At 39.7% G+C, this 15,902-nt stretch overlaps 1 protein-coding gene across 2 annotated transcripts in view; it reads right to left on the bottom strand.

The window, feature by feature from the left end:
* The window catches only part of SH3BGR (SH3 domain binding glutamate rich protein), a 29,089-nt gene extending 13,420 nt beyond the window's left edge, over positions 1 to 15,669 (bottom strand). For both annotated transcript variants that reach the window (XM_027786126.2, XM_005229481.3), the window contains exons 1-3: positions 15,540 to 15,669; positions 9,738 to 9,923; positions 2,736 to 2,816 (exon numbers count right to left, since the gene is read on the bottom strand). In XM_027786126.2, the coding sequence (XP_027641927.1) occupies positions 2,736 to 2,816; positions 9,738 to 9,923; positions 15,540 to 15,584 (312 nt within the window). In that variant the 5' untranslated portion in view covers positions 15,585 to 15,669. The remainder of the gene's footprint in view (positions 1 to 2,735; positions 2,817 to 9,737; positions 9,924 to 15,539) is intronic.
* Between the last annotated feature and the right edge of the window lie 233 nt (positions 15,670 to 15,902).

A 15,902-nucleotide genomic window follows, 5' to 3' on the forward strand; every position in this document is an offset into this window, starting at 1 on the left:
CCCAGCCTGTTTTCTGTCCAGCTTTGATGTTGATTTGCTGTTTCCTACTGAAACAATTACAGCTTTTTCAAAAGTAAGACAAAAATCAGTGTGTAAACACAACTTTGCATGTGATTGCTGCAGATCTGAGAAGGATCTCCTTTATATCTGTGTATTCAGACCTTCTTTACATGTGTCTTAAAAGTCAGTCTGCACCTTGGTGACAACTTTGATGTGTCCTGGACATATCAGACTCACCCTGTAAGAGTAGATCAGCTTACACATTAGGCGCTGGCACCATCAGAGCTCCAATACCTAGCAGTAACAGTTTAATGTAAATGCTGGACAAGTAGGTCTGGCGACAAGTTGTAGTCACCTAATCCACAGGAGTCAGGGCTACAAAAATGAGAATCTGCAGAACTGAAACATGTATTTTGTACTCAGAAGACTGACGTGGCAATGAATTCAACTACAAGTATTTTGTTGGGAAGTTATAATTTGTTGTGGGAGTAGCAAAAGGCTCATCTGCTTGCTCTAGAAAATTGGCCCAAAACAGTCTTGGGTCAGGATCCTAGTGGACTGTGCTGTGAAACAGCATCATGGTCATTAAAGAGCTTCTCTACTGGTGGTGCAATATGAGACAAAAGATGGATGGAAAAGGAAAGAGAATCTTCTGAGGTAAGAGTATAAAACCTGTATGAGCTTCATATTAATCTTTGTAATGTCTCAGTGGGGTAAAAACCCCTAGAAAACAAATGCTGACTGCTTTGTGGTGTTTCTGTGCTTTATACATTGCTTTTTTTATAAATTATCATCATGTTCCAGAAAAAAAATACACTTAAATTTAAGAGTGGATTAATAGAAAACCCTGTCATATGTGTCATCATCACCACCTCTTCCACACCTGACATTATTCCAGATTCATGCTGCTGAAAATCAATGTCACAAGCCATCCATTGTACTTCATGCTAAGGTTGAATTGACAGCCTAATGAAAGGAAAGCACAAGCAGTGCAGCAAGGCTATTTGCACGACAAAGCACAGCCAGACTGCGATGCAATTAAGATGCTGAGAAACACCTCTGCAATAAATGCTAAAATACTTGTATATGTCTCCCTCAAATACAGGAACAGATTATAAAAGGACACAATGTAAATATATCTTCCACTCTTTACATGGATTTTTCAGAAACACTTTCTGAACTGAAACAGTCACCACCAATGCAGCAGTTAATCAGCATAAAACATACTTGCTTGCTACCAATAGCGCTAACACTAATCTGCCCAGCTGAATGTACCAAATACATTATTTTCAACATTTACAAAGTTGTCACAAAGTAGAAACTGTAATAGCCTCTGCTGACAGCTGGGAATGAATGAATTCTAAAAAAAATTGTTATTTTGCTTCACAGACACACTATCTAACAGAACTTTGCATGAAGGAGCAGATAATATATGAAGTGGAAAGATGGAAAAATGCAATTTTCTCTATCTGATTCTCCATGTATCTTTTATAATGATTATAATATGTAATACCTGCAGTCCTTTAAGCCTTTCATGGCTTTGTGGATGTTAATTAAATGGATTCTCACAAGACCCTTGTGAGGTAGGCAAGTAATTTCTATTTCCCTTGGTGGGAAATGGAACAGCTAAAGCAGAAAGTTTAAACCACTTGCTTCTTATCACACAGGGATTCAGTGTCGAAGCCATTTATAGCAACTGTGGCTCTCCCTGGGTATCTCTTAATCTGTAGCTCTCAAAGCACTTAGCAAAGGCTCCTTTTTATCTCTGCTTTTACCAAGGATGAAAACCAGAGACATTTATAACTGTGTTTCACTCGAAGTTGCTACACAGTTGGCAGCAGAGTTGGACCAGAAATCAGATCTCATGCTCCAGGGCAGTTCTTCATCCAGGTCACCACAATGCAGCAGAGTTCTATCACTCTGGCTCATGACTCTCTTGATTAATTTCTTTTGTTGAATCATCCACATTAAAGATGGCCACATTTTATTATCATCTAACAGGATCTCAGGATAAGAGATGTGATGCTTTCAGTTATAAAACTCATTAGAAGTCTCTGATAAACATATAACACATTGCTTTCTATAAAAAGAAAAAAAAGAGGACAAAAAAAAGAAATATCTTTTTTCTTTTGCAAGAGATATATTGGAACATATATACAAAATACAAAAATACAAAATACAGTGGATGGAGAACAATGGGTAGACTTCCCAAAGGGACTTCATGAAGTCCTGGGTGAGACTTTAAGTTACCTCCTCAAGGCAGAGGGATCAAACCCCACAGTGCCAGTCTGCATGCAACACAGAGAACAGAACAGGTCCACAGCACAGCCCCTCTGTTGGTAGCCAGTATAAACCCTGTTTGCTCGAGGTTTGATGCAGTCCAGGGGGAAGCGAAGGTTTCTTGTAATTAACACAACCTATAAATTGCATTAGGAAATTCTGCATAATTTAAAAGCTGAACATGCTAAAATACTTCTTTGTGTCAACAATAACAAAAAAAAAATCATCAGCTGGAGGCACGGTAACAAGCCTGCAGTGAAAGAAGGGAAGAGAGAAGTATTTTCTAGTATTTACTGAACCAGCCACTTTTTTTTCCCCTTAAGAACACTTTGCTGCACCAGCATCTGATGTAATGCTTGTCACTGCCCCTTATTTAACATGCTGAGTCACTGCCCATCTTTATCTTTTATTAAAATGAAATAAATGGCCCCCATTGGAAGAACAGAAGTGCATACCTTTGTACCTGGAGGAGGAGCAAGACCCAGGAATGAATAAATAATATTTTCTTCTTTAGCAGAGAAAAAGGATTCAAAATCCTAAAAAAGAAACAAACAACAGAGACTTGGTAACAAAATTCAAACAAAAAACACAGGAGGAAGAGACTAGCCCAGGCAAATCTTTCTTATATTGATGAGAATGACCATGCATTTGTACAAGCACCTGCATTATTAAAGCCCAAGGAAGAAAACTCAGATAAAGGGAGTTTCACACTGACTAGCAAAATGAACAAATGGTCAAATGTCTCCAGAGACTTACACTTTAATTATACCATGTCTATGTCAGAATCAGATAAAATTAAGCATCTCATTTTAATGGGCCTCATCTGTACACATCAAAGCAAAGCTATTCCCATTTAAATGTTAAAATAAAACTTGCTGTGAGTAAGAACACAAAATAGATCTTCAGAACCCTTGGACAGCTTTATGGCAAATAAAAGGCAACAGTCAATGTAATAGCACAAGTGAAATGATAATGAAGAAACAGTTAATTTGAAAGAAGAGCACTCTGGTTAGAAAATGCAATTACTTTTTACACTTAGTAAAGGATTGTGTTGTTCCCTCTGACATATATGTACCAGCCAAAATATCTTGTCCACATGTGAACTGAAGTTATACATCGTTACATTAAATGCCCGTTTTCTCTTCAGTGCTAATATGACTGAACAGATGTGAGGAATGGCTCCTAACCTACCATCTAGAACTAGCATGGCCCTCACTGTATTCACCTGTACAACTTCCCTATCAATTAAGGAAGCTCTGCTATCACTAATTTGTTGCTGGGAAGTTCATGATTTACATCTTACACAGGTAAAAATCAACAGGTATTTAAGATCTCAGCAGAAACTCTGGTCATAAGTGACTGGCCCACAATCACACAGCGGCTCTGTGTAGAACAGGTGGCTGAATGCATGTCTGCTGAGTCCTAGACTATCGTCTTGACTGTGTTATCATCCTCCCTCTCATCCCAAACAACTCCAAAAATAGAAGCCTGTAAATAATAAAGTGCTGAGTCATCCTTGAGACTGGGTTGTAAAGCTGGGTTAGGACCTGAGTTGTTTTATTGGACCGTTTTCCTATTTTCAGAGAATAAATCATTGACCAAGAGTAATCCTAGGGAAAGGATGGAGTGGATGGCTTAGAAGTCACCTTAATATCAGACTTAATTAAGTCTGATAATCAGACTAATTAAGACTGGAATCAATGACATTTCAGTCCATTTTGGAAGAGGTAACATAGCTTAACAGGCAGGATAAATGACAGCCCATTTCACTGATTTATCCAAGGGACACATGGGCTTTCACACAGACCCGGCTACAGGCTGCAGGAACTGCCCAGTCTGGGAGAAGCCCCAGAGCACATTTTGCCCTGACCAGGCAGAATACCTGCTGCAGCTCCAGACCACCCATTTCTCAAACCATGCCTTTGCTGTTTTCATGTTGCTGTGGGGTTCTCCTTCCTACCTAACCCAGGTCTGCCCTAAGTATTTAAGAAAGCCATTGTCTGAAGTCTAACCCATAAACTTAGGATCAATACAACAAACAAGAACACAAGGGTTTTCTGCAATTTGAAGGACTGGGTTTGATGTGAACCTTTGACAGGCCATATAAACACAGGAAACTTGTACCCTCCTGTATATCACACACTTACAAAACAGCCTAAGCAAACTATGGCACATGTCAATAGCTGGGAAATAAAGAGAAGACTGTAACAAGGAAAGGCCATAAAGTGGACTTCATATTTTATACGTCTCCTTAGTTCCTTTCCAGAGGAAAAGCAGAAGATGGCAAGTGTACTAAAAATCTCCAGAGACACATAGACTTGTAGATAACCAGACCTGAGGGCACAAGCAAGACATGTGAGTGACCAGATGAACTCCTTATCAGAAGAGGATACAACCTTCTATCATATCAGGTACCCCATGGCAACTGGTAGTATACAATGACATCCACAGTAAATGTGGTATCTCACAGTAAATGGAAGGTAACTTGCTTACACTGAGGAGCAAGTTATTATGTATTTAGCATGGGGTAAAAGCATGACTACAGTGATTACTAAATACTTTTTGTATTGTATATTTCCACTCTTAGTTTTCTAATGGTGACTTGTTCACATCTTCATTCATTGAATAACCAAAGATAACTGTTCCCAAGGCAGGCAGCAAGAAAAATGAGCAGTAATTATTTAGTTCAGGTAGGCAATAATATTATATCTGTAAGATAAGACATAAATGGTATAGGTGGAGGGTAGTGGTGTCATTTGTCTTTGGAACTAGTCTTTGAAAATACAGTGAAATGTATTTAAAAAAAATACTCCATGAGTTTTTCTTCATGATATGAGTACATATTCACATATACACTCTACACTACCGTCCTTTGAATGAGCACTGTGGAAACACCAGGCAGAAAACAGAAAACTCCAACTGGACATCAGCAGAAAGTTCCATGAGTGGTACAGTACCAGGTCAAAGCACGCAGAGAGGGCATGGAAATGCCATCCTTGGAGCCTTTTGAAACTCAGAGGCCAAAGCCCCACACAACTTAAGTTAACTTTAAAGCTATCCCTGCTCTGAGCAGCAGGCTGGACTACAGATCTCCAGAGGTCCCCATTATTTTTGTGTATTTGACTTAAGCAGTTATATGAAGCATCAAATAAAAGTTGTACCTAGTAATTCAGAGATTTTTGAAGAAAGTATGTACATGGGCATTTTAGTCTATGGAATTTAGTTTACAGAGGAAAGCATAGATTTCAGCTTACAGAGAAAACTAGTTTACATTCCATTTCTTTCTCAGTTTTCTTGGGTTTTTTTGTTAAGCAAAAGCAAAGACAAGAGCAACAGAGAACTCAATATATTTAGAAAGTGACAAAGATGCAGATGTATGTCTAGACATGAGCAAAGAAGCAGCTTAAGAAAAAGATTGAGTAAGAACATAATTGCCAACACTGATGGATTAGAATGGATACTTGAAATTGGTGCTATAGCCAGGCATACAAAATGAATCCATTTCTAATCTGTTTCTTCAAGTGGCAATACAAAAGATCTTAAAGAAAACTGAGATTCAAGCTATTTATAAGACAGTCTTAAACTTCTCTGACCTCACAGAAAAGCTGCTTACAGTTGCTGTATTTTCATAAATGCATCTGTAAGAAACCTCCATTTTACAGTGCAAATTAGGAAGTGAAGAACCTTTTCAGGGTCAGCCAGAAGATGCAGATACTTTTATGTACCAGCTGAAAGGCAGATCAGCAACAGGACTGCATTTACTTGCTCATTATGTCAGTCTATTCCAGCACTAAAAGGAAGCCTCATCACCTGTCCCCAGCATCTCCTCTTTCCTTACCCCCACCCCAAAAATTTCACTGAACTGCAGAAGAGGAGATTGGAGACATCAGAGGACCATTTATCCAAGGCCAGAACCACTACACTATTCCTGATAGGTGTTTCTCCGGATAATGAGACAATCTCCTGAAAACTACATAATTTTTTTCTGATGTCTGACTTAAACTTCCATTGCTGCATTTTTTGTTCTTTACATCTTGTCCCACCTCCAGTGGGTGTGATGCAAAACATATTTTACAAAATACTAGAACCACAGGATAATTCAGGTGGGAAGAGACCTCAGGAGACCATCTAGTCCAACCTCCTGCTCAAAGGGTCAATACTGAATTCAGACCAATAATCATAGAACCATAGAATGGTCTGGGTTGGAAGAGACCTTAAAGATCACCTAGTTTCAACCCCCCTGCCATGGGCAGGGAAACCTTTCACTAGGCCGGGTTGCTCAGAGGCCCATCCAGTCTGGCCTTGAACACCTCCAGGGATGGGGCATCCACAGCTTCTCTGGGCAACCTGTGCCAGTGCCTCACCACCCTCACAGTAAAGAATTTCCTCCTAATATGTAATCTAAATCCACCCTTTTTTTAAAGCCACTCCCCCTTGTCCTATTGCAACAGGGCCTTGTAGAAAGTCCCTCTCCAGCTTTCTTGTAGGCCCTCTTTAGGCACTGGAAGGCTGATACAAGCCTTCTCTCTCCAGGCTAAACAACCCCAATTCTCTCGGCCCATCTTCACAGGAGAGGTGCTCCAGTCCCTTAATCACATTTGTGGCCCTCCTCTGGACTTGCCCCAACAGGTCCATGCCCTCCTTTTGTTGGGGGCACCAGAGCTGAACTTTGCTGCAGCCCTTAAAATATTTGAAGGTTATCATGTCTCTCTCCAAATCCCTCTTTCTCTGAGGAAGGAAAACTTTTATCTTGAATTTTCATCTCTAAGACCAGTGCCCCAAGGCCAGCATGCCGTTAATGAGTATACACATGCACATGTGTGAAAGGCAACCAAACATACAGGACAATCAACACAAAGAGAGGTGAGGGAAGAAAGTGATCTCAGAAAGGAGAATGAGCAGAAATGAAATGTAACAAGTTTGACCTAAACCCAAAGGACTACTTGGGAATGAGGAAAGAATAGTGTTAGGAAGGAGAAAGAGAAAAATAAAATGTTTTGCAAAAAAAAAGATGTGTAAAGAGGTGAATTTGTTTGGCATAGCAAAATGAAGATTAACAGAGGATATGATTCCCATTTATAAATACACTGAACTAGAGCTATTTAAGCTAAAGGGTGATTTTGGCATACCTGCAAATGGGGATAAACTGGCTGCATATACCTGGGCTACTAATTCAAAGGTTTCTAGATGCCACAAGACTGAGGCCCTTGAAAACTGTATTAACAAGAACAACATATTTTAAAAGGACTTCCATGAATTCAGGATAATGGAGTCCAGACTCAGACAGACCTTTGCAATTCTCAGCCCCATTTTTAATAAAGTGGCTGAGGACAAAGGAGGTGGGATGCAGGAGAAGAGTTAAGATATATCATGTAAACCTTAAACAGCATAAACAGTTCAGGATTTCAGAATGATGGGCCTGTTAGATCTGCACAGGTTATGCAGGGAAGTAGAATGCAAATCCCCAGCTTTATATTGTAGACATGTCGCAGAAGACATCATATCACTTGGAGGAATTTTGCACCAGTCTGCCAGCCCCTGGCCATGTTCTCAACCAGCTGACATTATCCCACTTCTCACTCACTGTGCAGCTCCCTTAAGACACCTTACCCTGAGGAGAAAGGTAAGGCTCATGTACTGATAGGGATCTCCTTACCATATTTATTTGGAAATAATGATGGTATAAATTAATCTTTGTTATGCACCCACTGGGATCATCAGCTATGAGCTTTGAGAGCTGGGTACATTAGAATTCTGGAGACTTTTAGACCAATTTTAAATTTGATTTAGTTTTTAAATCAGTATCTGCAACTGCTTTCTGGACCCCTTCCCACATGGAGATGTCTTTGCAAAGGACTCTTTCTTAAGTTAAATTTATCTCAAGATTTATATTATCTGGCTTCCTGAAATGGCTTCAGACATGGAGTAGAACCTGTATATTTATCGTTTACTGGCAAGGCTGACCAGCTGCAATGCTTTGTAAGGCAATTATTTTTTAATTCACTATATAATCTTCCCAGGCAATATCAGAAATATTTATTGTGACACTGGTTGCCTCAAAATCCAGCATAAGATATATCAAATTATACTTTTTATTGGTGCAGATTGGCCGTAAAAATGCACATGAACTCTAACCTACCAAGTTCTCTTTCAAGATTCCTATGAGAAAATGAGGAAACAATTGCACTCTGTTACTCATACTAGCAACTTTTGTTCTGAGAGCATTGAAGTTAATTCTGAAAACTTAGTGGCATGTAAATCCCTTCTCTCTGAAAACAACCTTTGCAGTAGTTCACACTGGATTTGTGGAGTAACTTAAAACTGGGCTGACTATGTGCTCTGCGTTTCAGAGTACTTTGCAAGTTCATTTCAGTGATCATATCGGAGTACTTTCCAGACTATGTATTTCCAACCAGACTATGAGAAAAAAACTGCCTCAGATATCTCTTTTGAGTCACGATCCTAATATTCATGCTGGTACAGTATTACCTGTCACTGATCTGAACAAACTCTCAAGAGAAATAACCTGTTACAAGCATATACGAAAATACAAAAGTATCTGATAAGCATTACAAATTATGTTATGAAGAGTTGGATATTTATTGAATAAGCAATATAATTTTGATAATTCAAGCCACATACTAGAACTATTGCAGTCAACTATAATTCCTATATATTGGTATAATAATATGGAAAAGAAAGATTTCTGTTCACACCCCCTGGTGCCTCAGACATCTACTTGACTTCCTAGCAGCCCAGGTAAGCCTGTGTCAAACAAACAAAATATCAACACTCACCATGCAAAATTAACTGGAAGTTCAAGAAGCAAAGTGCAATACAGCTAGAGATAGCAGATCAGCCTTGCTATGAACCCCACTAGTCTTGAGTAGCTTGGTATTGTCAAACCAAATAATTGAGCATTTACTACTTCATGTGTAGCTGAGCTGTCCTCATAGTCTACATTTGGTTATCCTGAGATATTGTGTGAAGAAGCCATAGTATCATCTAGACAGTACTGCCTTTGCTCTTCAGGAGCTTAAGTAAGAGTGCAGGCAGGCAGCCAACAGTAGGACAACTGGTGAGTGATCTACACAGCAGGATGTGAGAGGAAAACACAGAGCTTCTCACAGATGGCAAACTCCACGCCTTGCAGTGGACTCTGTGTCCTGCTCTGGGCCTCCAGGCTCTGGGGCTGCAAGGGATAATTCATACAGTCTGTTAAGCAGAGTTTCTGCAGTCAATTTTCCCTCTGTGTATATTTTTCTCTTAAAAAAGGAGTAAAATCTTGTTTCATTACTTTTCTGTGCCTAAAAAATGCTTTCTAAGAATTGTTCTTTCAAAGTGGATCTCAAATTATCTGAAGGAGTTTGTTTGACACTTCCTACTAATGGAAAAGAGTCACTTTCTGTGAAAGAAGACTATCTGAATGGTTTTTAAATTTCCAAGCAGCTTCTTACCCCACAGTACCGCTCCTCATTGAAGATCTGTGGAGGAAGAGGAATTCCATTTTGAGGCTTTTTTTCACCTGGGACATTCTCTCTCATCCATTTCCTGTTGTCTTCATCACCTGCTATGTCCATTTGCTGAAAGTCAATCTTGTTGGCCTCTAAAAAGCCCACTACTTCTTGCTGTTTCTTTTTGATCTGGTTAGGAAAGAGGAAAACCAAAATGCCTTCTTTAAAAAGAAAATTGTTTTCTCAAAGCAGTTGTTATTGCAAGCAGAACTAATGAAAGTATGTCAGGTCAGATTCACTACTCCAGTAGCCCCCAAACTTTTTGAAGCTGAGATTCAACACTGCTTCTCAGCATCCAGAGCACTGCCATTACTCCCCACTCTGCACCGCCCAGCTTCCTTCTTTCCTTCCTGGAAGCAGTGATACCTCCATCTCAGAAATGAGGCTCAGCAGGAAGCCTCCTACTCTGCTCCCAGATTTGTGAGTGTGGTGTACAGCTACCTAAACTAATCCTGCCTAAAGTCAGCACAGATCTGAGAATGTACATATTGTCCTCAACATGTAACCGTCTCTTTTTTCCTAAGGATTACATACAACATTTAGCTTTCCATAAGCCACATGTGTCTCTCTGTCCCTGTTCTTTAATGGTAGGCATAATTAAATATGAGTGAAAGCTCAAGGAAAATCCAGTCCAGTTTAACTCCTGTGCTTAAATATTTCCCACATTACAGAATGATGTTCCAGTTGGACCGTGAAGAACATATTAAATAGAAATAGAGCATGTTATACAGAGCTTCTGTGCTGCCTAAAATTCAGTCATGGCCCTTATTCCCTTCGATGCTAGTTCTGTATAGACCTAGGATGCAGGTATACAATATTTAAGGAACTTCTCCATTTTGTATATGTCTAACTTGTCTAAGAGCTGCAAGGCCAAAGTTTATCCCTACAAGTACTGCAGCATTTGAACCAAGCACTGTTTGGACTGATCTGTACAAATTCTCTAAAGCTGCTCTTCAGACACTGACAACTAAATTACTATCTAGCACAACTGCATTCCAGACGTGACTCTCTTCTCCTCCCAGTTATGCTACTCCATGCAGCAAAGCTAGTGTCCTATATAGTCGGTAGCTAGAATGATGTATCTAGGTGATTTTTACATACAAGCCATCATATGATTTGAAACCATGTCTTCCACAAGTCAGACATCTGAACAACCGAATTTAAAGTGACACCAAGCTAGTGTAAATCAGCCTGAGACAGACAAAGAGATGAGAAATAATTCATGGATTATGTACTTCTGTGATCTAATAAATCTGAAAAGCTGAAGTAGGGTGATAGCCTATTATATTGGAAGAATGAATTTTCATGATGAAGGGTAAAATTTCTTTTTATTGTTTGAATAAGGAAGTATCTAGCTATACAGCTATGCTTGCTTATAAAAATAACAAACATAAAATGCTGCACATTGTTATGACAACAACAGAGGTTTCTGGTGAGCTAAAAAAAGTATATCACTTTGAACGGAAACACTAATCCAAAGTCTTCAAAAGCCATGCAGTTGACAGATCTCAAAGGTGTTTATTTATACTCTTCTTTTCACTTTTTAAACAGAGGTCATTTTCTTAATGGATATTTAGCTGCACAGATATTTGCAGAACACGTTCAGGCAGCAGAAAGGATTGTTTGAGGGACACTCCATTGGAGGAAGTGGCAGGATAATGTTTGTATAAACGGTTAATAAAATCTTCATGAGCCAGTACTAAGAGTTTCATCACATGCTCTGAAAGCCAGTGTACTCAAGTGCTGTCAGCTGCAATTTCAGCGTCAGCTTGTCTCTTTGGACACATGCACTGAAGTAGATATGGCTCCTGGAACAGCCAGTGCCCCAGATGGAAAGTGCCCCTCAGGAGGTAATGGAAATTGAGCTATAGATTCTGTGCTCCCTTGCTTATGGCTGTAGCTATAACTTCTAGAACTAAACCTGGATAAAAAATTTTTCTTCAGCTTAAGGTTCATAATGCACAGGAGGCTCAGACAGCACCAGGACTGAAAAAAAATTAGGAGAGGGGTGTGTGAAAAATGAATGCTGAGGAAAAATACAAAGTCACATGCAATTATGCCTGCATAAGGAAAAGGCAAGCTTCCCATGATGATAACAACAATAAACTATGCGGAAGATGTACTGTGTCTTAAGGCTTACAATCACTAGGGTTTAGGCAGAGCAAAAGACTTGGGACACACTCTTAAGCACGAAGCCATAAAGCAAGCCTCTGCCGTGGCTGGCACTAGGTAACTGGGCACCCAAAAGAATCTCTCCAGCAAATGGCACTCAGAGAGGGAAATCTTCCAGGATGTAACAACACAGATGACATGCAAAGGTTTTCCCAGAACGGATGAGATTGCAGGAGCTTGTTTGTGCCCTCACTTGTCTCTGATGGCATGGGAAGAATTCAGATTATTCCCTGGAAAGTGGAGGTGAGCAGGATATTATTTCATCAGTGTCACTTTCCCTTTCAACAAAGTGTAAGTTCCACCATCCCTAGCTGCTAGTCCCTTAAAATAAGAAAAAAACTTTTAAATAAATATTATCTAGCTGGAGTGTAAGAACTACAGATAATATTAGTTTCACCTGATGCATAATTAAATATTACCATCTATATCCTCACAGTCCAGAGCATTCCTGTTGACCAGCTGCCTATGGCAGAAGCAAATGGTATATAGTCAACATCTTACAGCTAGAGGAACATAAATGTTGTAACACCACATAGACAATCTATTCCTGATAATTATTCTTATTTATCACACTCTAATCTCTGATTTGACTTGAAATTAATTTGAAATTTGAGCTCAGGTTTACATATGGTTAGATTCACAGTCACAGATGACAACTCCCTACTCTGCATTTTAGAGGACATAATTCAAATTGTCTACATTTTCCTCAGCCTTTCTGAGATCTACCAATTTGAAGGTGGGCCAGTTCATAAAATGTCACCAGAAATGCTGGGAACAAAAGGATTTTAGAGGTGCCCTAACCATGAGCAGCAGTAAGCAAGACTTTGGAAGTCTTCCTCTGTGTAAGACATGAACCTCCTTTCTCCCATGGTTCATGGTACCTTAGAACCTTGCAGGACATCGCTCATTTCTAAACACCTCTGTGGCTAGTAACAAAATTATTTTTTTACTGCTTGCTTCAAGCCAAGCACTTAGTACTTCTTAGAGCTATAAATGTCTCTGCTTCTGCTTGCTTAATGAATAGTTCAATATCAGCTAAGTTTAGAGCAGAAAGATAATAAAGCTGAAACTATTTAAAATACATTTCTGAACCACTGAGAGGAAAAATACAAACTGCAGATTTGCTCTAAGAGCCACAGTGAATTATATCATTCAAGTATTTGATCCAGAGCACGAGAATGTTACTGGGTTCACTGCATTCACTTTTCAAAAGTATTTATTAACATGATAACCGGTTGCACTTAGTAGTGTGACTGTGTTGTACATATTTTTATTCTTTACCAATGATCATCTGTTGATTTACGCTAAAGGAGGCTGGGCCATCTTAATTTGAAATTCAAAGTTAACAACATGCATTTGACGGATATCAGCCACATTGAAGAGAGCATCAGTGTGACTACAACAATTTAGACTTCCAATTTAAGCTCTAGGGATTAAATTCATTCTTCTCAGGAAAAGCTGTACATGGCTGATACAAAATTTGTTTGTAACAGGATTTTAGTGATACACTGGGCTTTGTGCTGGCTTTTTGCATGAGTGAGTTTTATTTTATATATACCAAAACTCATTAAAGGTTCATTGAAAGGATACCCTCTATCCATTTTAATCAGTAAATGTGGAAAAGTACTCCAGCTGAACATTGTGTTTACTTGGCATTGCAATTACGTATCAGTAATCTGAACACATGCTGCCTTCTGAGATAGCTGCAGCTATACATACATCCAACACACCAGAACGCAGAAAATACAAAGGCATATTGCTGTGTAAAGATGCCATGCCTGCCCTTCCAATATATGTCTGGCATCTCACTAACAGCTCTTGTAGGCTGCTAACATACAGTGGAGATTGGCATTAATAAACTTAAAACCTATAACAGTTCACTCGCATTAGCTATCTTTCTGAGCAGTAATAAACCACAGTAGCAATGCTTAACAGCTCAAAATGGCTGGATAAAGCTTGCGTGGTGTCAGTCGTATACACGTGCCTTCACTGCATTCCAAGAGGAAAGGAGTTGGTTATAGCTGCTAGCTGGGAGGAGATACAAGGAATGCATATAGCAGAGGAAAGATCTTGGTTCAGCTAGTGCTAAACAAATATGTGACACGCTTAGTTTTAATTGTGTAAGTGATCTCTGAATGTCAACGTTTAATCCAAGCACTTGTACAAGTGCCTTGATGAACTACAGCCCCGGTCCTGTAGATGGGGTGGCAACAGTTTGTGCCTGAGGCACACAGGATGATGATGGCACCAGCACACACTGTCTGCTCTGGGATTTAGTCACAGTCACAACTTTCCTCAGAAAATGGATGAGTAGCAAAGGAGGTAGGGATGACCCTTCTTTGATCAACTGAAGGAGACCAAAACAGGACAAACAGGAGCAAAAAGACCACTGACACACAGCGTGTGGCAATTTATAAAGCTACTTGACCAGTAACTGCTAGATTACAGATTACCAAACCTGTGGTTTTCAACCCCCTCTTCCTTTTTTCACTTGCATCTGAGGTTTCTTATAAAAAAAACAGAGTGCTAAAATGCCAATAGTAAATATAGAGTGCCAGGCTTAGTGAGAGGCTGGTGAGATAAGCTGATGAGAGAACTACAAACATCCTCAGCTGTATTCCAATTTGAATTTTAGTGAGTGACGCCCGGTTCATTTTTTTAGATGGTGGCCCCATGAACAGGGGGTGTTTTTTGGAGCTTTCCAACTCTGGAATCTTCTTAAAGATATGGCATTAATGTCAGAGAGACAGAGATGTAGTTATAGCTATGTGCAAGTACCAGCCAGTTTGTTTAGCCATGTCACTGTGAGTGAGTGACTGCCAAAGGAAACCTGCAATCTGAGCTCATCTGGGAACTGGATATAAAAGGAAACAGTTCTTTCCCGGTTCCCACCTCCCATGGACTTCCAACCTCCCTACTATTCACATGCCCTTCCCTTCAGCTGATACACTGTGCTGACAGCTACAGCAGTAGATCTCAATACTAAAAATCATCAGTATAGCATTTCAAGAGAAACACACATGCACAAAATAAACCAAACACCAACCTAAGGAAAAAAACAAAAAAAAGTTCGCCAAAAGCTATGGAAAGGGATGGGGTGGGGAAGAATTTTTTTCTGTATAACTTGATTCAGCTTACTTTGGCTTCAGGCTCTATCTTAGACAGAGTTCCCCTTTTGCAGAAGCAGTGTTCTGAAGTCTCTTTTAAAAACAAATGCATTCATTTCTACTGTAAACAATCTACCTTAGCTTTTGTGCAAATACAATACCACTTTTTCCTTCTTCAGTGAATATATATTGCATATACTTTTTCAAGCAGACATATCTATTAAATGACAGATAACTTGTACGTAAATGTTACAACTGTAGTAAAACCTCGCATGCAAAAAAGCCTGCATTAACAGGAATTCTCTACATCTTGAGGAGCTTTCAATAACAAGGTGGCCAGTGAGGACTAGAAGAAATCCAGTAGGTTTTATTCTCACATGCAAACTCAGACTGTCCTGGGATCTTCTAAGCTAATTTACCAACCTGATCCCAGCAGAAAGAGGAGTATGTTAAATGAGAAACCTACCGCTGTAGACCCCGAAGATGTGGCTACAAATACTTTGATCACCATGTTGACAGTGATGAAAATGAATCAGCAGAGCACCCCTGCTATCCACAAGTCACCACAGTTCCAAGAGGAATCCAAGCGTTCAGCAGCTCCTGGGCTAACCCAGGTCCTAAATGGATGCCCCACTAGCAATCCAGCAGCTTTGGCCTCTCCCCAGGTCCCGGGTTTTCCCACTCCATTGGCTCTTAGGTATTTTGGGACAAGGGGCCAGTAGAGGATTGGTTAGTAAGAAGAGCCATAGCAAGGGGTTTGCACCTGCCCCTGGCCTTATTGCATTAGATTGACAGGGTGGCAGTCCAAAAAAGGCAAAGGAGAGTAGTG

This window comes from Falco peregrinus, chromosome 4 (assembly GCF_023634155.1).
Source record: "Falco peregrinus isolate bFalPer1 chromosome 4, bFalPer1.pri, whole genome shotgun sequence".
NCBI lineage: Eukaryota > Metazoa > Chordata > Aves > Falconiformes > Falconidae > Falco > Falco peregrinus.